This window comes from Microcebus murinus, chromosome 27, assembly GCF_040939455.1.
Source record: "Microcebus murinus isolate Inina chromosome 27, M.murinus_Inina_mat1.0, whole genome shotgun sequence".
Taxonomy (NCBI): Eukaryota; Metazoa; Chordata; class Mammalia; order Primates; family Cheirogaleidae; genus Microcebus; species Microcebus murinus.
The window spans coordinates 8,248,480-8,271,095 of NC_134130.1; the positions used below are offsets into that span (position 1 = coordinate 8,248,480).

At 56.2% G+C, this 22,616-nt stretch overlaps 1 protein-coding gene across 3 annotated transcripts; it reads left to right on the plus strand.

Annotated features, from left to right (window-relative positions):
- Positions 1-10,989: 10,989 nt before the first annotated feature.
- Positions 10,990-20,388, plus strand: SPMAP2 (sperm microtubule associated protein 2). Of its 3 annotated transcripts, XM_075998007.1 has the most exons (9): positions 10,990-11,348; positions 12,340-12,453; positions 12,743-12,814; positions 13,231-13,292; positions 13,916-13,985; positions 15,415-15,532; positions 17,752-17,911; positions 19,995-20,139; positions 20,174-20,388. In XM_075998007.1, the coding sequence occupies exons 1-9, from the start codon at positions 11,059-11,061 to the stop codon at positions 20,301-20,303; spliced, it is 1,161 nt and encodes a 386-aa protein (XP_075854122.1). In that variant the 5' UTR covers positions 10,990-11,058; the 3' UTR covers positions 20,304-20,388. The 3 variants fall into 3 exon arrangements, with proteins under 3 accessions (XP_075854122.1, XP_075854123.1, XP_012601364.1); XM_075998008.1 differs by lacking the exon at positions 12,743-12,814; XM_012745910.2 differs by lacking the exon at positions 12,743-12,814 and having other exon boundaries at positions 19,995-20,388.
- The last annotated feature ends 2,228 nt before the right edge of the window (positions 20,389-22,616 follow it).

Below are 22,616 nucleotides of genomic sequence, written 5' to 3' on the forward strand. Positions count from 1 at the left end.
TCCCTGCCTTGTCACCTCCCTGCCCTGTTCCTCGCGCTGCCCCAGCCCCGTGAGCCTCCTGCTGTTCCCTCTGCACACCAAGCGGGGGCATCTCAGGGCCTTTGCAGGTCCCCATGCCAGACACGCTCAGGACCTCCATCTGCAGTGCCTTCCTCTCCCCGCCCCCACCCCGCGCCGCCTCCCGCTGTCTTCCCAGGCCTGGAGCAGCTCGGCACACGAGGCCATTCAACAGGTTCCTGCTGAATGAATGACTCAGTGACTGATGATCCGGAGGCTAAGACGCTGCGTTTTTCTGAGAAGCCAGCAAGGTGGGGGCAGGGGCAGGCCCCCCACCGTCGGAGGCGAGGGCAGACCCCACCCGGGCCCTCGCGCCCACTCACACTCGGCTCCCTCCCGCCGCCGGCAGGAAGGGCTATTTTTAACTGCGTCATCCTCCGCCTCCAGCGTTTTAATTGTGCAGTAATAGGGGCAGGCGACGGGCGAGCAAACCTGCAATTACGCAGCACGTGGAATAGGGCCCACGTGTCCTTCCCACTCGCCCGCCACCGGGGAAGGCCCCTCGGAGCGGATGGGTGGCCGCCACAAGCCCAGAGTGAGCTGCCCTGGGGCTGCTGCGCGTGGCCTCTCAAGCCCGGGCAGGGCATCCTGCAGAGCCACCGGCCCACGCCCGAGGTCCTGCTGGCCTCCTCGCCGCCCCACTCATGCGCCTGGTCGCAGAGCCTCCCGGCTGTCCCTCCAGGCCTTCGCTGTCCCCATCGCCTACAGCCGCTGCCCCCACACGTTGTGGCTCAAAGCCCCTTCCTGGGAGGCCTCTGATCTAACTCTGCCCCCAACTGTGTCCCATCGTGTCCCCACCGTGTCCTCCCTGCGAACACACGCTGTGACCCTCTGTCTTCCCCACGGCGACCTTGGCGTGCCACGCAGTGGATGCTCAGCATCTGCAGGAGTGGACCGCTGTGCCTCCCGCTGCCTCCTCCAGCAGCTTTGGCCCCTCCCGGGGGCCGCGTGGGGACAGCCCTTCTCCCCGCCCAGACCCCTGGGCAGGGGTCTCCAAATGACCACAGCCCGCGGCTCAAACAGCAGACACGTGTGGCTGGGCTGGCTCCCTCCGGAGGCTGAGGAAGCCTGTCCCTCACCCTTTTCCCGGCTTCTGGTGTTTGTGAAGACCCTCTGTGTCCCCCGGCTTGTGGCCACGTGGTCACTCACGCCGTCGCTCCTCGGTCCACACACGGCCGTCTCTCCTGCCTCTGCCTCTGCTCTTCTTATGAGGACACCAGTCACTGCGTTGGGGCCACCCTGCTCCAGTGTGACCTCGTCTAATCACCTCTGTCGTTGCCCGTTCCCAAGTAAGCTCGCACGCACAGGCACCAGGAGCCGGGGCTTAAACACGCTTGGGGGTGACACGATTCACCCCGATATACCCTCCGTGTCCAGCTGCCCCTGGGCACTGGTCACGTTGAATTCTGGCCTGTCTCGACCTGCAGAGTTGCGGTCTTTGCAGGGTGGGGCGGGGTGGGGGTAGGGCTGGCCCGGGACAAGGACTGTGCTTTGGAGCTTGTTGTCACTCAGCCCTTAGTATTGACACAGTTTCCACCTCACTGAAAACTTGCAAGGTCAGGCCCAGGAGCTCCCAGAGACGCACCAATGGGCTGGACTTTGCCCCTGTGCTCTGTCGGTGTCTGCACCTAACCCCACGTCGTAGCCGTCTGTGGCCCACGGACTGCACACGTGTTTACGTTTATGTGCATTTTCTGAACCACTTAAGGCCACGCTGGATGCGTGTTGCCCATTCGCCACTGAACACGTCGCCGTACGTCCTCTAAAGTCGGGATTCTCTTTTACAGCCCCGGCGCAGTTATCAAGACTGGGAAATTTCACATTCATGCTCATCTAATTCACTGTCTGTGTTCAAATCTCACCGGCTGCTCCGATGTGTCCCATGTGGCAAGGGAGCTTGTACCCGAGCAGGTGCCATGGCAACAGATGTTGGCAGCCAGAGCAGCAGGGCCGGACGCCAGCCCGGGGTAAGCGGGCCTGGGGGAGGGGTGGGGGCTCCGGGAGCCTCCACCAGGCTTGGGGACAGTGCTGCCCTGAGGACCCCACAGGGTGCAGTGCTTTGGGGACGCTCAGCTCGCTGGGCCTCGGCAAAGGTGGGAGGATTCTGCGTCCCCGTCAGGGCTCAGAGGGAGCAGCGTGGCCATCGGCAGTTGGCTGCTGACATTTGCCCCAGGCTGGCCCGAGTGGCGGTGCCAAGCTGCATATTCACTGCCCAGTGACGGAGACACTGAGAGCTGGCTCTGGGTCCAAGGCTCCACCGAGCCTGGAGGTGACAGAGGGAGATAGAGGATGCGAGTTTGAGAAGGGTAGAGCCCAGAGGGCAGACGTGGCCCCCGAGGTCCAGTGGGACAGGCAGGACACCATGTAGGACCAGCCACACACCAGGAATGGAGAAGAGCCCCTCCCTGACACGGGGCAAGGCCCTGGCTCGCCCTGCCCAGGGTGGGGGTCTCTCTGCCCGGATCCCAGGCTCTGGGTGTCCCCCCAACCGGTGCCAGGAGACCCCCCCCCATGGGTGCTGGGGCTCATTCCAGCCTCTCCTTCAAGAGCCTGGGGTTGTTCCCAAGAAGCCAGCTCTTTAGGCCGAAAACAGACCCCCAGCTCAGAAGCCGTCCCTGCAAGCGCCGGGGTGCACGTCTCACAAAGACCACCCCTCCCAGCCCTCACCCAAGGAGGGTGAGCGTGTGTCGCGCTGCTTCCGGGCCGCGCCTTCAGCAGTGAGAGGGTGCACGACCCGGACACGGCCACACTCCTGCGCACAGTCAGACAGCAAGCTCGTCCTGCCGTGTCCACGGAGCTTCCGCCAGCAGTGAGAGTGACCGTGCGTGAACCCCACAAGCACATTTTGAGCTTAAGGCAGTCAGAAAAGAATGTAAATATCAAAAAAAATTCCGGCCAGGCGCGGTGGCTCACACCTGTAATCCTAGCACTCTGGGAGGCCGAGGCAGGAGGATCATTTGAGCTCAGGAGTTCGAGACCAGCCTGAGCAAGAGCAAGACTCCGTCTATACTAAAAATTGGAAGAAATTAATTGGCCAACTAAAAATATATAGAAAAAATTAGCCGGGCATGGTGGCGCATGCCTGTAGTCCCAGCTACTCGGGAGGCTGAGGCAGGAGGATCATTTGAGCCCAGGAGTTTGAGGTTGCTGTGAGCTAGGCTGATGCCACGCCACGGCACTCTAGCCAGGGCAACAGAGTGAGACTCTGTCTCAAAAAAAAAAAAATTTTTCGTTTATATAAAGTTCAAAACCAGACAAAACTAATCTATGCTGTCAGCAGCCAGGACACTGGCTGTTCTCGTGGGCATGGGACTGGAGGGGCAGGGAGGGGAGGGCCTGCTCCTGGGCTGGGGCTGGCCCCGGTGTGGTTGGCTGTGAAAACCCACCCTGCTCCGTACACTGGAGAGGTGCCACTCGATCCAGACTTCTGCAAGAAAGAGACAAACTTCTATTTCATAACAGGAAGCCGCCTCCCTTCAGCCGCTTAGCCAGAATCCCAAATGCCCAGGCCGTTGTGGTCTGGCTCCCCCTGCAACTCCAGGCCTTTTCCCGCCCGTGGGAGTAAAGGGTCACCTCACCCACAACCTGCTGGTGCTCCAGAAATCTCTCTGCCTGGTGGACCCTCAGCCATTCCTCATTTGGGGGTCTTGCCGCCTTGGGCAAGAGACTCCGCTCGCTAGAGCCAGAGCGTTCAGACCCCAGGGTTTGGCGTTTTCAGAGTCCAAGCGACTTAGATGTGAGCAAAGAGTGTTTGGCTGTCGCAGACAAGAGCAGTTGGCACGTGCTGGGGCCCGCAGGCCTCACCTGCACATCAGTCTTTCTCACTCGGAGGTGACCCTGCCCCCAGGGACACTGGGGGATGTCTGGGGACATCTGTGGTTGTCAGGATGAGGGGTGCTCCTGGGGTGGGGTGGGTGGGGCCAGGGACACCGCTCAGCACCTGCAGTGCCCAGGACGCCCCACCCCAGAGAACGAGCGACTGTCAACAGTGCTGAGGTTCGGAAACCCTGCCAGACACTAACGAAACACACGGCAGACGGACAGTGCCCATGCCACTGCCCCCAGGGCTCTTCGGAGAGCCGATGTGGCCTCCACCCCACTCTCAGTCCCCAGGCCCTTCTGTTGTCTTCACCAGCTGAACTCAGACCGTGGCAGGGTGCGCCCTGCTCAGCCTTTCTCAGGGCCCCCTGTGCAGACCTGCTCCCAGCTGGTTTTCTTTTCTTTTCTTTTTTTTTTTTTGAGATAGAGTCTCACTCTGTTGCCTGGGCTAGAGTGCCGTGGCATCAGCCTAGCTCACGGCAACCTCAAACTCCTGGGCTCAAGCGATCCTCCTGCCTCAGCCTCCCGAGTAACTGGGACTACAGGCATGCGCCACCATGCCCGGCTAATTTTTTCTATATATTTTTAGTTGGCCAATTAATTTATTTCTAGTTTTAGTAGAGACGGGGTCTCGCTCTTGCTCAGGCTGGTTTCGAACTCCTGACCTTGAGCGATCCTCCTGCCTTGGCCGCCCAGAGTGCTAGGATTACAGGCGTGAGCCACCGCGCCCAGCCCTAGTTGGTTTTCTGACTCCCTCCTGCCACCTCCTCCCCTGGGGAGAACTGAATCTAGCCCCAGGCCAGGGCGTGGCAGGGAAGCTTCCTCTCTAGGTGCCACTCCTTGCAGCTCCATAGGAACCCGACTGAGCTGTCCAAATCCCACAGTGGAGGACTGTGATTCTCAGAGGCCTTGCTGCTGCTTCCTCTGCAACCTCTTTTCCCCAAGGTGACTGATGCTGCCCCGAAGGACGCCTCAGTGCGAGTGTCACTGTGTCCGGGTCAGGCTGGCCCAGGTACTCTGGTGGGGAGGGCGTAGGCATGAGAGCGGCCGCGGGCATAGCCATCTCGCCACTCACCGTTTGTCCCGGGAGTCCTGGTGGAGTCAGAAGACTCAGGTAACAGACCCCAAAGTCACTGGGCAAAGGACGTGGCCCAGGAGGGTGAGCAATGGGTCCAGTCCCATGGTGCAGTCTCTCTGGGCCGCATGGCTTTGGACACTCTGGCATGGTGGGGGCACATCCACTTTAATTATTACGACGAATACATTGTGCCACGCACAAAATGATTCGCCCCTCCAGTGCCTGACGCACCCGGCCTGGTGTGCCTGTCGCTGCCCATTTGGGCCCAGTGGAGTTGGCCAGTCCCTGCCCGCAGCAGGTGGGAGCTGCCGGCCCCTCTCTGGGCCCTCCCTCTTCCTCGTGGGCCTCTCCTCAAGCCACATGCCCTGGTGGTGGCTCCTCGTTGCTAATCGCTAAGCTGTTTCCCACCCCGTTTGGCTTCTGTGGGAACAGTCTCTCCCGGGAACTGGCCGCGTGCCCACACCTTGACCTGAGCCCGGCGACACTGATTCTCGACTCCAACCTCAGAACTGGGAGACGGCGAATGTACATTGTCCTAAGCCCCACCTTTCTGGTGACCTGTTCTAGCACAGCCTGCTGTATGTCCTCGTGTCAGCCCCTTTCTTCCAACAACATAAACAGGCCCTGTGAATGGGAAACCAGAGAGACCTGGGGAGGCACCTGAATCAAAGGGCGGGAATCAGCAGTGTGGCGATGCGACAGGTGGGACACCTGCCCCGACACAGGAGTCCCGTCTGCAGGCTCCCTGCTCACTGCAAAACTGCAAAGTGACCACGAGAAGATCCAAATGGAAGCACCCAAATGGAAGGATCGCCCACGACATAAGTGGGTGGTGAGAACAGAGTGAAGAGTCGTTCGAGACCGAGAGATCCAACAGACACATGCGTATAAACGTCAACGTGAACTGGCGCCTGCACCTGGGAAAATAGCTGTAAACGACGTCATTGAGCCAATCAATGAAATTTCAGTAAGAATTTTGATTAGGCAATAGTATTTAGTCATGCTGCTTTTTTCTGGTTTTGACAGTCATGCCGTGGTTCTGTACAAGAACATTCTTGTTCAGTGAAACACGCCCTGGAGGGTTTCGGGGTAGAGGGCGGGATGCCTGCACCTGGCTTCAGGTGTTCAAGAGCAAACACAGAGACGGAGGGCAAAGCCACACAGCAAAACGTCAGCTGGTGGCTCTGGGTGAAGGGTGCGTGGCAGTTCTTAGTATACTCTCACAGCTTTTCTGGAAAATTTGCAATTATTTCAAGATAACAACAACAACACAACCAAGAAAGAAAGGTGTGCAAACAAACACCAATGAAGTTTGTAGGTTTTTTTTTTTTGAGACAGAGGCTCACTTTCTTGCCTGGGCTAGAGTGCCGTGGCGTCAGCCTAGCTCACAGCAACCTCAAACTCTTGGGCTCAAGCGATCCTCCTGCCTCAGCCTCCCGAGTAGCTGGGACTACAGGCACTTGCCACCATGCCTGGATTTTTTTTTTTTTCTATTTTTAGTTGTTTGGCTAATTTCTTTTTATTTATAGTAGAGAAGGGGGTCTCACTCTTGCTCAGACTGATCTCAAACTCCTGAGCTCAAGCAATCCTCCTGTCTCAGCCTCCCAGAGTGCTAAGATTACATGCGTGAGCCACTGCACCTGGCCACCAATGAAGTTTTAACAGATTATTTAAATTCCAGCTGTTATGGCCTACCTCAGGCTTGGGCCTATTCTCTTTGTTAAAAAGAATTAACAATACTATGGAGAGTTAAACTTTTATTAGTACCAAACTGAGACTTTCTCCTTGAGGTAGCCAGAGGATTGGAATTAAAGGAAAAGGGATCAGGCCTAGTGGCTCACACCTGTGATCCTAGTGCTCTGGGAAGCCGAAGCAGGAGGATTGCTTGAGGTCAGGGGTTCCAGACCAGCATGTAGAAAATTTAGCTGGGTGTGGTGGTGCCTGTAGTCCCAGCTACTCAGGAGGCTAAGGCAGGAGGATTGCTTGAGCCCAGGAGTTGGAGGCTGCAGTGAGCTACGGAGATGCCACTGCACTCCAGCCTGGGCAACAGAGTGAGACTGTCTCAAAAAAAAAAAAAGGAAAAGGGAAGTGATTTCTCATCACATTGTTTGCTGTTATCAATCCTGGGCCTTGTATGCCACCACTTAAAATCACTCTGAAGACGCCAGTCTGTGTCACTCCTTTGGGAAACATTCTATATAGACAGTGGGAGACAGAGAAGGTTATTGAGTAAGGGAAGGGCATAGTTGTGCCTGGACTCCAGGGAAATTGGTTTAGACCCAGGAAGGCACTGCTTCATCCATGATCTCTGTTCAATGCTTTTTCTGTCCAGACTGATTTCTTAGCATCCTTCAAAGTCTTTCTGTGCCACTGTTTGCAAGTGCAGCCCTGGCTGGAGTGGGGCGGCATCTTGTGGTCATCATGTGGTATTGCGTTTTTCTCCATGTACTTATTCAAGATACTTCCCGAAATTCCATTCTTGGCGCTGGCTCCAGGCATGAACAAGATAAGCAGAGTCTCTACACTATTGTAGCCCATGTTCTTTTTCTTCTTCTTTTTTTTTTTTTGAGACAGAGTCTCACTTGTTGCCCAGGCTAGAGTGAGTGCCGTGGCGTCAGCCTAGCTCACAGCAACCTCAAACTCCTGGGCTCAAGCAATCCTCCTGCCTCAGCCTCCCGAGTAGCTGGGACTACAGGCATGCGCCACCATGCCCGGCTAATTTTTTCTATATATATTAGTTGGCCAATTAATTTCTTTCTATTTATAGTAGAGACGAAGTCTCGCTCTTGCTCAGGCTGGTTTCGAACTCCTGACCTTGAGCAATCCGCCCGTCTCGGCCTCCCAGAGAGCTAGGATTACAGGTGTGAGCCACCGCGCCCAGCCCTTCTTTTTGTTTTTTTAATTGAGACAGGGTATCTCTCTGTCGCCCAGGCTGGAGTACAGTGGTGTCATCATAGCTCACTGCAGCCTCCAACTCCTGGGCTTAAGCGATCCTGCTGCCTCAGCCTCTTAGAGTGTGTCTGTATTGCATTTTTAATGAATTTGTTGTCTTTTTATCCCTTTAGAATATGGGCTCCAGGCTGGGTGTGGCAGCTCACAGCCATAGTCCCAGCAACTCAGGAGGCTGACTTTTTTCTTTTTCTTTTTTTCTTTTTTTTTTGAGGCAGAGCCTCACTCTGTTGCCCAGGCTAGAGTGCTGTGGCATCGGCCTAGCTCACAGCAACCTCAAACTCCTGGGCTCAAACAATCCTCCTGCCTCAGCCTTCCGAGTAGCTGGGACTACAGGTATGTGCCACCATGCCTGGCTAATTTATATATATATATATATATATATATATATATATATATATATATATATATATTTTAGTTGTCCAGCTAATTTCTTTCTATTTTGTTGGTAGAGATGGGGTCTTGCTCTGGCTCAGGCTGGTCTCGAACTCCTGAGCCCAAACAATCCTCCAGCCTCAGCCTCCCAGAATGCTAGGATTACAGGTGTGAGCCACCGTGCCCGGCCTGACCTTTTTCTTATTGACCTACAGGAGCTACTTATGCTATGGGTTGGCATTTATCAGTTACTATGTGGCAAATATAGTCTTCCAACTAATTTGTGGCTTATTTTCCCATTTGTACAAGTGCAAATTTAATATGCTTGAACCTATTGCTCCTTTATGATTGGCACTTTATATGTCTTGCTAAAGAAAACTCCTTCCTTACCTCAATGGCAAAAAGATGGTCACAAAAGAAAAAAAACCCGACGGTTTTCTAAAGTTTTGTTTTGGCATTCGAATCCCAAATGCACGTCGGATTTGCTTGTGTGCGTGGCGTGAGGCAGGCGTGGCAGGAGAATAATGTCCCCCAAAGGTGTCCACGTGCTGAGCCCCGGAACCTGGTGTGAAAACTGGCCGTGTCCATTGACGTTGTCTTGTGTCACCCGGCTCAGTCCCTCAGGCACAGGCACCTGCCTGGGGACTGCTCTGACGCCAGCTTCCCCCAGCAGCTGCCCAAACAACCCGCCACAGCGCGGAGACTCGTTCTGCCGCTGCGGTCGCCACTCGGACCTTGCCAGCCCCCAGAAGCTTCCCTAGTGCCCGCAAGTTTTCTTTCAAAACAATATGTAACATTTCTCTTTTTAATAAAACCCCCCTGGGAGGCCGAGGCGGGCAGATTGCTCCAGGTCAGGAGTTCGAAACCAGCCTGAGCAAGAGCGAGACCCCGTCTCTATTATAAATAGAAATTAATTGGCCAACTAATATATATAGAAAAAATTAGCCAGGCATGGTGGCGCATGCCTGTGGTCCCAGCTACTTGGGAGGCTGAGGCAGGAGGATCGCTTGAGTCCAGAAGTTTGAGGTTGCTGTGAGCTAGGCTGAGGCCACAGTACTCACTCTAGCCTGGGCAACAAAGTGAAACTCTGTCTCAAAAAAAAAAAAAATTAAATTAAAATTAAAAAAATACTCCCCCCAACCTTCTCTTTGTTCTTCAGACATTCCAAAGACCACGTGGTCTGTGCGTATGTGCCAAATGGCAATTCTATTTTTACATATTTTCCCAAATAATAAAACGTTTTGTGTAAAAATGCATCTCTAGTTTTGTTTGACTTTGATGCCGGGAACATGTCGTTTCACAGGGCAAAGGGGGCTTGGAGGGTGTGAGTAAGGCGACAGCCCGATTCACAGTCAGGTCAGCTTGGATAATCCAGAGGGTGCTAATTCAAAAAATGAGGAAGAGTGAGGCTCTTTCCCAGTTCTGGGTGGAGAGATGGGACGAAGTCGCAGACAGCCCCAGTGTGAGAGGACCTCGACTGGCTGCTGCCGGCTGTGGAGACGGAGCACGGGGTCTCCACCGCCTGCAAGGACGCGGTGGCCGGCAGCCGGGTGAGCAGCTGCAGGCCCTCCCCGGAGCCCCAGGAGGAACCAGCCCTGCCCACACCAGGGTTCGAGCCCAGGCAGCTCCGCTTTGGGCCTCTGACTCCAGCACTGTCGGGTAACAAGTGAGTGCTGTGTAAGCCTCTCAATTGGTGGCGATGTGTTATGGCAGCAACAGAAAACAGAGGTAGGAGGACCCGATTGTGTTCCCTGCCCTGTGGGTACCGCGCCCCAGCACCGTGTCACGGCCCCACACACGCTGCAGCCCATTTCTGGTTCTCCTTTACTTTCTTTCTTTCTTTCTTTTTTTTTGAGACGGAGTCTCACTCTCTTGCCCTGGCTAGAGTGCTGTGGCGTCAGCCTAGCTCACAGCAACCTCAAACTCCTGCGCTCAAGCGATCCTCCTGCCTCAGCCTCCCTGGTAGCTGAGTCTACAGGCATGTGCCACCATGCCCGGCTAACTTTTTCTATTTTTAGTTGTTTGGCTAATTTCTTTCTATTTTATAGTAGAGACAGGGTCTTGCTCTTGCTCAGGCTGGTCTCAAACTCCTGAGCTCAAGCGATCCTCCTGCCTCGGCCTCCCAGAGTGCTGGGATCACAGGCGTGAGCCACCGCGCCCAGGAAACCCTCTTTCCTGACGGGTGGCCAGGCCAAATCAGGAGGAAGGAACTAAAAACCCAGCCACGGCGACTTAGTACTAAGGAAGTTAGTTGTTTTAAGTATCGGGAAGCCCAGACACAGAGCCGACTCCAGGCTGCTGCACCTGGAGGCTCAGCAATGCCATCAGAGACCCAGCGTCCAGCCCGCCTGTCCTCACACCGGCAGGCCTCACGCTCACAAGACGGCTGCTGAGCTCCAGACATTACAACAGGCCCCACGGCAACCAGGAGGAAGAGGCGTGGTCTCTTCCTTGTGCCTCCGCATAAGAGAGGGGAAGCCGCCCCTGGGCGCCTCTGCGGTTCCCCCTCAGGTCTCGTTCCCAAAGCAATCCTGGGAGGGGGCAGGACCCCTGGTGAGCTGTGACCACCAGAACCAACGGCTGATCCCAGCACAAGTGGGGCTTTTCCCTAAGCAGACGTGGAGGCTGGAGCCGGGGCGGCAGCGTGTGCGGGCCGTCTGGGCTTAGAATGCGGGTGGCGGAACCCGTGGGCTGGACCTTCTCCCGTTGCCGCGGTGGCCACAGATCCACTTGGGTGTTGAGGGAGCGAGGCTGCAGGGTCTGGGAAGGGCACCCAGCGCATGGGGGACACCTGGCGAGGCTCACTCAACAGCCACCTCATCCCTGAGCTCAGGCGCGACTCGGAAAGGAGGGAGGATGATGACGACTCTGGCCTCCAGAGTGCCGTGTTCGAGAGCCGGCGGTCCAGGGACCTAGACGATGAGGGTGCGGGAGCCGATGGCCAGGAGGAGGAGATCCCGCCCGAGGAGGTGGCTGGGGAGGAGCTGGACGCCCAGAACCCGGAGGAGGCACTTCTGGAGCTGGAGAGGGTTCTGGACAAAGGCCTAGAGGACGATGTTCCTGAAATGAGGTGGGCGGAGGGGCCAGGCCTGCCCCGTGGGCGCAGGTGGGGCTCAGATGTGGCAGCAGCAGTTCCCACCCGCCCCCCCCCACCTGTGCAGGTCCCTGGGCCGTGGAAAGGGGTGGTGCCTGGTCTGCTGTCCCCGGGACCCCTGCAGAGTCAGTCTGCGGTGATCAGGGGCCGCTGGCCTCTGAGGCAAAAGGCAGCACACACAGCCCTACCCAGGTGGCAGGAGGTAGAGTAAAAAGTGACAATTCTGGAGTCAGACAGAGTGCAGATGCCAGAGTGACAGCCCTCAAGTCAGAGAGAAAAGGAAATGGAAAAAAGTTTCCCAACTCCAAAGTTGAAACCATCCTGGGCTCCTCAAACGGCCAGAAATGGTCAGGAGGAACGCTGTAGGTGATGACACCCTGATGAATTTGTGGGGTGCAGTTTCAGCTCGGCCTCTGGGCCTGCCTGGCCGTCCCCTCCAGCTGCAGTGCAGGGCGGGCCTGGGGCTCCCTCCCTCCCCGAGCCATCCAGGAGCGAGCAGTGTCCCTGCTCACGGGCTCTGCTGTCCCCAGCCCTCACCCCGGCCTGTGGAGAAAACAGCCGGGAGCGTGAGGGGCCTTCCGGGGAGGCCATTTGAGCCAAGAGCTGAGCTGAGCGAGGAGACAGGCGGATGTCTTGGCATTTAACATCCCGTTCTTGTCGTCGTCTGCTGCCTCTTTTTCTCTCGTGGTCTATTTGCTTTCTGGGAGGCAGGAGCTGCTCTCTTTGCAGCCTGGGGCCTGGCACTCGGGGAGGCTGGATACAAGCCTGCAAGGACGTCAGATGTCCTGGCCGGGGCCCCCTCTAGCAAGCTGCGGAGCTGGGGCGTCAGTTCAGGCCTTTGTGGGGCAGAAATCCCCCCCAGAGAGCCCGAGGGAGAGGAGATTTGCGCGGGCGTGGGCAGGGCGAGGGCTCCCAAACGCGCTGGGGAGGAAGGGCAGCTCCAACCCCACACCCAATTGTCCCAAAGCCGGCTGTCCATCAGCCAGAGGTTTCCCAGGACCTCCGTGACCAAAGTGAGGAAGAGGAAGCGGCTCTCCGAGCTGGCCAAACCCAAGACCAACTGGCAAGTCGTGAAGGACAGGTGAGGCCGGGCCAGGGCCTTGCTATGGGGGGGGCAGAGGACAAGGGCACCCGTGGTCCCCTCTGCATTCTTCCTGGGCTCCCCTGTCCCACTGACACCCCATGCGTCAACTCCGGGCAGGCGGGGCTTGGCCAGCTAAGGAGGCTGCCCAGGGAGGTGAGAAGTCCAGACGCCAGAGGTGGGGACTTGCTGGGAACCGTGGCCGGCGGTGGCCCTCTGGGGGCGGCTAAAGGAGAGTGAGGCACTTGGGAGCAAAGGCAGTGGGGGCTGGGACCCTGTCTCATCGCAGGATGGGATGCCGTTGTAAGGGCTATGCCTGGATTACCCCATGCAACATGAACTTGCAGTTCTGTCTCTATTGGTAAGTCCGGGGGTCTCCTCCATCCGCCCAGGTTCCAGGGGACCCTTCACTGGAGCCACCCTCTTCTCTCCAGGACAGGATGGGGGAAGGCGCCCCCTCACCCCAGGGCCATTCCTGGCGCCACCCTTGCGCTTTGGCCTCCACCCGGGCAGCTGCTCCTGGCAGATGGCCCTGGGCCCTCTTCTTAGTCACACTTTTTTTCCAGCCACCCCTTCTCTGAACATCAGCCTTGCTCAAAACAGTCTCCATGCCCCAGAGGCCCCCAGACAGGCCTCCCCCACTGTCCTTCCCACCCAGCGCCCTCCCTCCTCTAGCCGCCCCAGGGCGCTCACTCGCTCAGGGGCAGCCGCCTCCTGCTGCAGGGGGCAGCACGGCCGGGCCTCTGCCTCCGCGCCCTGAGCTGCTGCTTCTTCCAGGCCCTCGGTGTACTGGACTGAGCGGTTCCTCGAGGACACCACACTGGCCATCACCGTGCCCGGTAAGTGAGCCCGAGCCGCCCCAGGGCCTGGCCGCTCTCCAGGGACGTCGCCGACGGCCTCCACCCGAGCCTTCCCTCCCCCACCCCACCCCCTCCGGACACACTCCGGACCGCCCTGGTCAGGGGGAGAATGCAGGGCGAACTCGCCAGGAGAAGTCCGAGTGGGCCAGTATTTACTCTGCAAGAAGACCCTTCCCTGCCTCACGGCTTCCACGCTTCTGTGAGAGCCCGGGTACCTTCACAGGGACAGTTCCAGAAAGCTCAGTGTAGGAGGGAGGTCGCAAGGCAGTTCCCTCCTGGGGCTTTGACCGCCCCCACTGTGCTCACCGAGCCCCAGAGACGTGGGTCTGTACTGACTGCAGGCCTGAAGCCGCCGTCCACACTGAGCCAGGGAGCAGCGGGGCCCTCCGCTCCCCATAAGCCCCGAGCCCCAGGCCTCTGAGCCCGCTGTCCCCAAAATGGGACAGTGAAAGTCACCTCTCTACAAAGTGTCCGAGTTACTGTGGGCAGGGACGCCAGTGGGGCCTCCTGCCCTGGCCTTGGGTGAGCTGAAACCCACAGCCAGAGAACCCCCGGCCCCCGCCCCGAGCCGGGGCTCACCGCCTGCTTCCCACTTTGCACAGCGGTATCGCGCCGCGTGGAGGAACTGTCTCGGCCCAGGAGGTTCTACTTGGAGTATTACAACAACAACAGGTGGGGAAGGAGGCGGGGCGGCTCTGGAGCTTGGCAGGAGCTTCCCCCCCCCTGACAGGGTGTGGCGTGGGCAGGGCCCCAGGTCGCAGGGTCCCGGGGTCAGGTAGCCCAAGTTCAGACTGGGGCTGCCCGACCCCTCACCTCGTCCCCACCTGTGTAGTGGGCGGGGGTGCAGGTCACAAGTGCAAGGCGAGTAGCGCCCTGCCTGACACGCTAAGTCAGGCGTCCTCAAACTACGGCCCTAGGGCCACAGGCCTAGCACATTTATCCCGCCCGCCCGCAGAGTGTTTTTGCCACGGCTGCCTGTCCTGCTTAGCAGCCGACTCGTCCCACAGTGCTCACTCTCCAATGGGTCTGAGGGACAGTGAACTGGCCCCCTGTTTAAAACATTTGAGGACCCCTGCTAAAGCGCTCAGATATTGTCACCGTTAGCACTGTCTGTTGACTCTAAAAAGCTAGAAATTGCAAGACATTGTTAATTTACGTGCACAATGTTTTCTCAGCACGTAGAACCTCCAGGCTTGTTAAAAGTGATCTTTAGAGTTATTTAGACACAGATTTTAATTATGCACACACATCAAGGAAGGTAGGACTGAAATAGGCGAAGCGTGTCTAACTGTTTAGAATCACTTTCAACTCGGAGATGTTGATGTGGGTGTTCTTCCACATGCCGGTTTCACGCCTGTATTTGTGCACAATAACTTTTTATTTTAATTCTGAATCATATTGTAATCTGAAGACAATTTGCTTAAACTGCAATTAAACTTAACTCCTGTGGGGCCAACAATGCACACGATGCTTTCGGTGTGAACAGCTACTCTGGGCACGCACGGGCGCGATCGCCGCGAGCGAGCGAGCGTCTGCCGTCTGGCTGGCGGCGTCTCTAAGCTGTCCCAACCTCAGACACGTGGAAGCGTGAAAAGAGCCTGCCCTAGAATCCCCAAACGCGGCTTTACTTCTGGGCAGAGGCGTCGCCGAGACCCACGAGCTCGGTTGGGTTCACCTTCCCCTTCTTCGAGGCTGCGGCAGGACGCGCTCTCCTCCTGGGGTCCCCGTCCTCACCGGGCTCTCGATGATGGGGTGTGGGAGGGGCCCTCAGAGCCCTGTCGGCCACGGGGACAGGGACGGGGTGGGGAGGACTGGACCCCTCCCCCCACTGAGCTGGGACAACCTCGGCAGAGGGCGGCTCTGTCCCCGGGAACTCGGGAGCTTCTCTTGGGCGATCTCTTGTGAACCCCCTTGCAGATGTTTGCAAAACGCCCTGCTTTCCTGGGTTCTCACTTTTCCCCAGACACAGAAGCTGAGAGCGATCACACACGCGCGCACACAGCGCACACGCAGGCGCACACACGCGCACGCGCAGGCGCACACACGCGCATGCGCACTCTCCCTTGGCTGGGCTGGGGTCTGAAATGTGGACGCCCCTTAGGACCACGCCCATCTGGCCCATTCCTCGGTCCACCTTGGAATACCAAGCGTCCAGTCGCCTGAAGGAACTGGCCGTCCCGAAGATGCGGAACAACATTTGGAGCATCAACATGTCTGAGGTGGGCTCCCTGGGACCCGCACCGCCCTCTGTGGCCGGGAAAGGGGTGGGTGGTGAACAAGGCCTCTAGGAGTTGGGGGACCCCAGGGGACCAGAGCAGGACAAGCATGACCGCGGTCCCTGCCAGCCCTCGTTCAGGGAAAACTACATTTTCACCTCGCCCCGTCTGCAGACTGGCTCAGGGGCCATCCTTCCCTGGCCATGTCGCTTCAGACTGGATCCCAACGCTTCCTGCCCACACTCTGCATTAGAACAACCTTACTTCAGTATTTTGTTAAAAGTTCAGTCTAGGCCGGGCGTGGTGGGTGTAATCCCAGCACTCTGGAAATCCGGGGTGGGTGGATTGCTCAAGGTCAGGAGTTCAAGACCAGCCTGAGCAAGAGCGAGACCCCCATCGCTACTAAAAATTGAAAGAGATTAATTGGCCAACTAAAAATATATAGAAAAAATTAGCCGGGCATGGTGGCGCATGCCTGTAGTCCCAGCTACTCGGGAGGCTGAGGCAGGAGGATCACTTGAGCTCAGGAGTTTGAGGTTGCTGTGAGCTAGGCTGACGCCACAGCACTCTAGCCCAGGCAACAGAGTGAGACTCTTTGTCTCTAAACAAATAAATTAATTAAATAAAATAAAAAGAGAAAAAAATTTAAAGTAAATCCGGATGTGATACTGTTTCTCTTATAAACATTTCAGTATGTATTTCTGACAAGGACATTAAAAAACACAATCATAGGCCGGGCATGGTGGCTCAAGCCTGTAATCCTAGCACTCTGGGAGGCCGAGGCGGGTGGATTGCTCGAGGTCAGGAGTTCGAAACCAGCCTGAGCAAGAGCAAGACCCCGTCTCTACTATAAATAGAAAGAAATTAATTGGCCAACTAATATATATATAGAAAAGATTAGCTGGGCATGGTGGCGCATGCCTGTAGTCCCAGCTACTCGGGAGGCTGAGGCAGAAGGATTGCTTGAGCCCAGGAGTTTGAGGTTGCTGTGAGCTAGGCTGACGCCACGGCACTCACTCTAGCCTGGGCAAGAAGCGAGACTCTGTCTCAAAAAAAAAACAACACAATCATAATAACAATGAGCACACTACAGAATCAACAATAATACCTTGATATTAAAACACTCAGCCAGGTGCAGTGGTGCACGTCCGTGATTCCAGCACATTGAGAGGCCAAGGCAGGAGGATCACTCGAGCCCAGGAGTTGGAGGCTGCAGTGAGCTATGATGACACCACTGCACTGCAGCCTGGGTGACAGAGCAAGATCCTGTTTCTTAAAAAAAAAAAAAAAAAAAGTCGGGCGCAGTGGCTCACGCCTGTAATCCTAGTACTCTGGGAGGCCGAAGTGGGTGGATTGCTCGAGGTCAGGAGTTCAAAACCAGCCTCAGCAAGAGCGAGACCCCGTCTCTACTATGAAAAGAAAGAAATTAATTGGCCAACTAATATATATAGAAAAAATCAGCCGGGCATGGTGGCACATGCCTGTAGTTCCAGCTACCGGGGAGGCTGAGGCAGGAGGATTGCTTGAGCCCAGGAGTTTGAGGTTGCTGTGAGCTAGGCTGATGCCACGGCACTCACTCTAGCTTGGGCAACAAATCGAGATTCTGTCCCAAAAAAAGAAGAAAGAAGAAAAAATAGTTTTTCTTCTGGGTTGCATTCTGTCGGGTGAATATATCACAATTGGCTCACACAGTCCCCATCTGATGGCAGCTGGCTGGTCTCTGCCATGTGCATGGTAACTGAGTGGCAGTGCACGTCACTGTGCTGGCTTCCTTCAATCAGAAGGTCAGTTGAGGTGGACAAGCTGCTCTCCAAAGTGCGTGTGCTCACTCCCTCTCCTACCAGCAGCGGAGCACTAACGTTTCTCTCCTCCCACATTCTCGCTAGGGCTTGATGTCAGACTTTCTCATTTTTGCCAAATTCGTGGGCAGGGAGTGGTCTTTTGTTCTTTTTATTTACATTTCCCTAGTCAACAGAGAGGATTATTGGCCATTTAGGGTTACTCTCCTATGTCATTTACCTAGCTCATTTTTGGTTTCTTGAATTACTGACGTGTAGGAGCTCTTTATATATGATAGCTACTAATCCTCTGATGAAAACATTACAAACTTAACTTCTTCCCAGCAAGTCTGTGGTCTCAGTGCTGTTTGTGGGGTCTTTTTACTTCAGGACCCCTGAGGCATCGTGGGCTGCTTTACTCCCTCCCTCTGCTTTCGTTTCCAGGTGTCCCAGGTGTCCAGGGCTGCACAGACGGCGGTCGCCAGTCAACGGATCATCCGGTTGTCACAGCCCAGGGTCCCAGCCACCCTGCTGGAAGAGTGGGACCCTGTGCCAAAGCCCAGGCCACACGCCTCAGACTACAATCGTCTCCTCCACTTGGCCGGTAAGGAGGTCCCTGGGGCTCAGCTCTTTAGGATCCCCTTGTCCAAGTCCCTGTGGACAGTTCAAGCCCTGCCTGGAAACGGGCAGAAATAATGTCCCCGCAGGGAAGAGCAGCAGAAATTAGAGGGGGTGTGGGCCAGAGGCAGAGGGCATGTCTGAGGGGCTTCCTAGCAGGGAGGTTGGGTGCGGGGGCCAGAGAGCTGAGCCAAGGTTCGAGGCAGCTTTATCAGGCTGTTGGCCTTGTGTCCCTCCTGTCCTTAGAACAAATGAAATGCCCATTTCCCCCAATGACAAAAGGAATATGTACTAATTGTAGAGAATTTGGAAAATACAGAAAAGCATAACGAAGACAGTAAAAATAACCTCTAATGCCACCACTGAAGGTAATGCACTGTGCTGTGTCCCCAGGGGTCCACACAGGGCGTGCAAGTGCGTGCAGCCATGAGGGTGCAGCGGGCAGGTTCCGTTCACACCCGCCAGGAGCCCCCCGTCTCCTCCTGGCCTGTCTCTGCCCACTCTCACACCCACATCCAATCTGTCCTGAAACCGCCTGGGTTCCACCTTCAGAACAGCTGGGACCCACGGCTGCACGTTCCGGGGCCCCCACCTGGCCGAGCTCCATTGCCTGCCCGGCCCGGGGCCGCCCTCACCTGCTGCAGCCTCTGTCCCCCGGGGCGGCCAGTGGGGCCTTGCCAGACTCCGGCTGCATCCGCTCTGCGTGCACGCGGCCCTCTCCGGGCTCCCCCTTCCTGCACTGGCCGCTCCCTCTGCCCGAAACGCTGGGCCCAGACTCCTGCAGGCCTTCCCGCTGCGCCTCCGCTCCACTGGGGCTGGGCTCAGCTTCCCCCACTCGTGAGGCCGCTCTGAGTGCCCCGTTGCATCCCACAACCCGAGCCCACCTCTGGGCACCCGTGAGCCTTCTGACATACTTACGACGTATTTGTGTGTCTGTCTGTTGTGTGCCAGGCCCCCGAGCTTAGGAAAATCCCCTGTGCTTGACCACAGTCGCAGGAGAAGTCGGTTGGCCATTCAGGTTTACTCTTCTATTAACATGCAATCTTCCCATTTTCCTGCTGCCTGTTTTTCTGGGTTATAGATTTGGGGCAGCTCTTTATATAAGATGGTTACTAATCCTTTGTTGAACACTTTACAAAATAACTTCTTCCCAGTGTGTATCTTATCTTTTAGCTTTGCTTGTGGGGTCTTTGCTTGTTTGTTCATTCCATTCACATTTGTTGAATGAGGGGTTAGACGATGGAGACAGACGAGTCCATGTGCGCCCCTGCCTTAGACTGGCTCGCACGCTCTGTCTCAGGCACACAGCCCTGCAGACACGGACGCCTTGAGTACAAAGAGTTACACATCAAGGCCGGGCGTGGTGGCTCACACCTGTAATCCTAGCACTCTGGGAGGCCGAGGCGGGAGGATCGCTCAAGGTCAGGAGTTCGAAACCAGCCTGAGTAAGAGTGAGACTCCATCTCTACTAAAAATAGAAAGAAATTAATTGACAAACTAAAATATATAGAAAAAATTAGCCAGGCATGGTGGTGTATGCCAGCTACTCGGGAGGCTGAGGCAGGAGGATCACTTGAGCCCAGGAGTTTGAGGTTGCTGTGAGCTAGGCTGATGCAATGGCACTCTAGCCCAGGAAACAGAGTGAGACTCTGTCTCAAAAAAAAAAAAAAAAAAACAGTGAAGTTCAACGGCTTTTAGTATACACACAGGGTTGTACAACCATCTCCCCATCAGCAGTCACTCCCTGTCCCCTCCCCAGCCCCTGGCGACCACGAATCCATGTCCCGTCTCTGTGGAGCTGCCTGTTCTGGACATTTCATATAAATGGAGTCTCACACTGTGTGTCCTTCTGCGTTTGGCGTCTCTCACTGAGCACGATGTCCTCAAAGTCCCTCCATGCTGTGGCCTGTGTCAGAGCCTCGTCCCTTTTCGTGGCGGAGTAGTGTTCCACTGCACGACTGGCCATGCTTTAGTTCTCCATCCTTCCGCCAGGGCACAGGTCTTTTGAACTGGGTGCTGTGGCCGAGAGGGTTGAGCCCTGGTGCTGTCTCTCTCTCCTGCCCCTCTAGCGCCCAAAGTCCAGTCGGACAAGTGCGTTCCTGACCGAGATCCTCGCTGGGAGATACTAGATGCCACCAAGAAGGCGGTGGCCAGTCCCCGGATCATCTCGCTGGCTCAGCCCAAAGTGCGCAAGGAGCTCAACGAGGGCTACAACCCCTTCCAGATCTCCCCGGCCTCCCTGGTGGCCCAGGCATCTCCGCGCCTCTATGAGCTTGCCATCCCTAAGAACATCACCAAAAAAGCATGACCAGCATCTGAGCCCTCCGCTCCCAGTAAACACCCAAGTGCATCCTAACCCTGTGTATGTGGTTGTCTGAGCTTTTGGCCTGGAGGAGGGTGGGCCGGCTGGAAGGCCGAAAGAATGGCGAGGAGGACAATAATAATATTTATTTTCACATTCAACCTGCGATTTGTACAGCCCTTTTATTTCCCAAATTACTTTTATCGACCATCTTGGTCTCCTCTGAAGTTAGACTTCAGGCCCCCCCCAACTTCAGAATCTTCCCTCTGGACCCCTCACATCCAGCCTTGCTTATCCAGCCTCCTGCGCGTCCACACGCGCCTCCAAGTCACAATGACACCCCAGTAAAACCAGCTAGCGCCGCTGCATGACTCACTGATCTCTACAGTGACTCAGTGTTGGAGGACTCTTAGTGTCCCATTTTATGGAGGCAGAGACTGAGGCTCAGGAGGTCAGGAGAAGACCCACAGTCCCTGCTGTGGTCTGGACATTTGTGTCCCTCCATAATTCATATATTGAAATATCCACCCCCAAGGGGAGGGTCGAGGAGGCGGAGCCTTGGGGAGGTCCTGGGGGCAGAACACTCAAGCGTGGCATTGATGTCCCTGTGAAAGAGGCCCCAGACATGCCCCTGGCCCCCTTGCACTGTGTGAGGACGCAGGAGTGGGCAGTGTGCAACCGGGAGGAGGCCTCACCCTGATCTTGGACTTCCAGCCTCTAGAACCGTGAGAAACAGCCACGTGTTGTTCACGGGCCACCCGTCTATGGTACTTTGTTACAGCAGATGACCACACACAGGGTGACTTAATACACATTTATTCTGTCACGGTTCTGGGGTCAGAGTCCAAAGTGGGTCTCACTGGGCTAAAATCAAGGCGTAGCAGGGCTGGTCCCTCCTGGGGGTTCCAAGGGACAACCTGTCTCCCGCCTTTCCTAGCATCTAGCCGCATGCGTCCCTCAGCTCCGGGCCCTTCCTCCCCTCCACAGCCAGCAGCGCAGCGTCTTCCAGTCTCTCTGCCCCTCCTGCCCCTCGTGGGAGGACCCTGTGCTGACACTGGGTCCCCGGGTCACCCAGAGTGATCTCCCATCTCAACTTAATCACGAGGGAAGAGTCCCTTTTTCGGTGCAAGGTGGCCTGTCCACAGGTCCTGGAGACCAGGTTGGGGATGTCCTCAGGGCGTTTTCCTGCCAACCACAGACCCACAGACAGTCGGACAGACAACCTGCCACTCTCAATTACTCTGTGGCCTGGAGGTGCAGTGACAGGGCTGAATTTGAGAGAGCTTTAGGAAGTGTCGTGTCAAACTGGTGCAACAAATGATGAGGTGTGGGGCGTGCAGGAAGGAGAAGGGAACACTGTTTCTCAGGCATGGCATCACCATTCACTGATAGGGGACACTTTCTTGTCATCACGGGGGAGGGTGATGAATGGTTTTTAAAACTGTTGGGTTTGGAGCTGCTTTGACATTTCCAAGAGAAAATATACACCAATGTCTGCACCTGTACCTGCGCCTGAACCTACACCTGTGCCTTTACCTATACCTGTGCCTACACCTGCATCCACACTTCTGCTTGCACCTACACCTTCACCTGTGTCTACACCTGCACCTGTTCCTACACCTGCACTGACACCTGCACCTGTGCCTACACCTGCACCTGTGACTACACCTGCACTGACATCTGCACCTGTGCCTACACCTGCACTGACACCTGCACTGTGCCTACACCTGCACCTGTGCCTACACCTGCACTGACATCTGCACCTGTGCCTACACCTACATCTGCACCTACACCAGTTGGGAGCACTATTCTGAGATTCAGAGAGGACACTGGGCTGAGACATACTTTGTGAGTTATTCTGAAGATGTGGCAGTGTAAATACAGGTGCAGGCACAGGTGTAGGTGCAGATGTGGGAGCAAGTGTATGTGTAGGCACAGGTGCAGATGTAGGTTCAGGCACAGGTATGGATGCAGGCACAGGTGTAGGTGTAGCCACAGGTGTAGTTGCAGGCACAGGTGTGGATGCAGGCACAGGTGGAGATGCAGATGTGGGAGCAGGTGTATGTGTAGACACAAGTGCAGGTGTGGATGCAGGCACAGGTGTAGGTGCAGGCACAGGTGTCAGTGCAGACGTTGGAGCAGGTGTATGTGTAGGCCCAGGTGTGGATGCAGGCACAGGTGTGGATGCAGGCACAGGTGTGGATGCAGGCACAGGTGTAGATGTGGGGACAGGTGTAGGTGCAGATGTGGGAGCAGGTATATATGTAGGCACAGGCACAGGTGTAGATGCAGATGTGAGAGCAGGTATATATGTAGGCACAGGTGCAGGCATAGATGCAGGCACAGGTGTAGTTGCAGGCACAGGTGTAGGTGCAGATGTGGGAGCAGG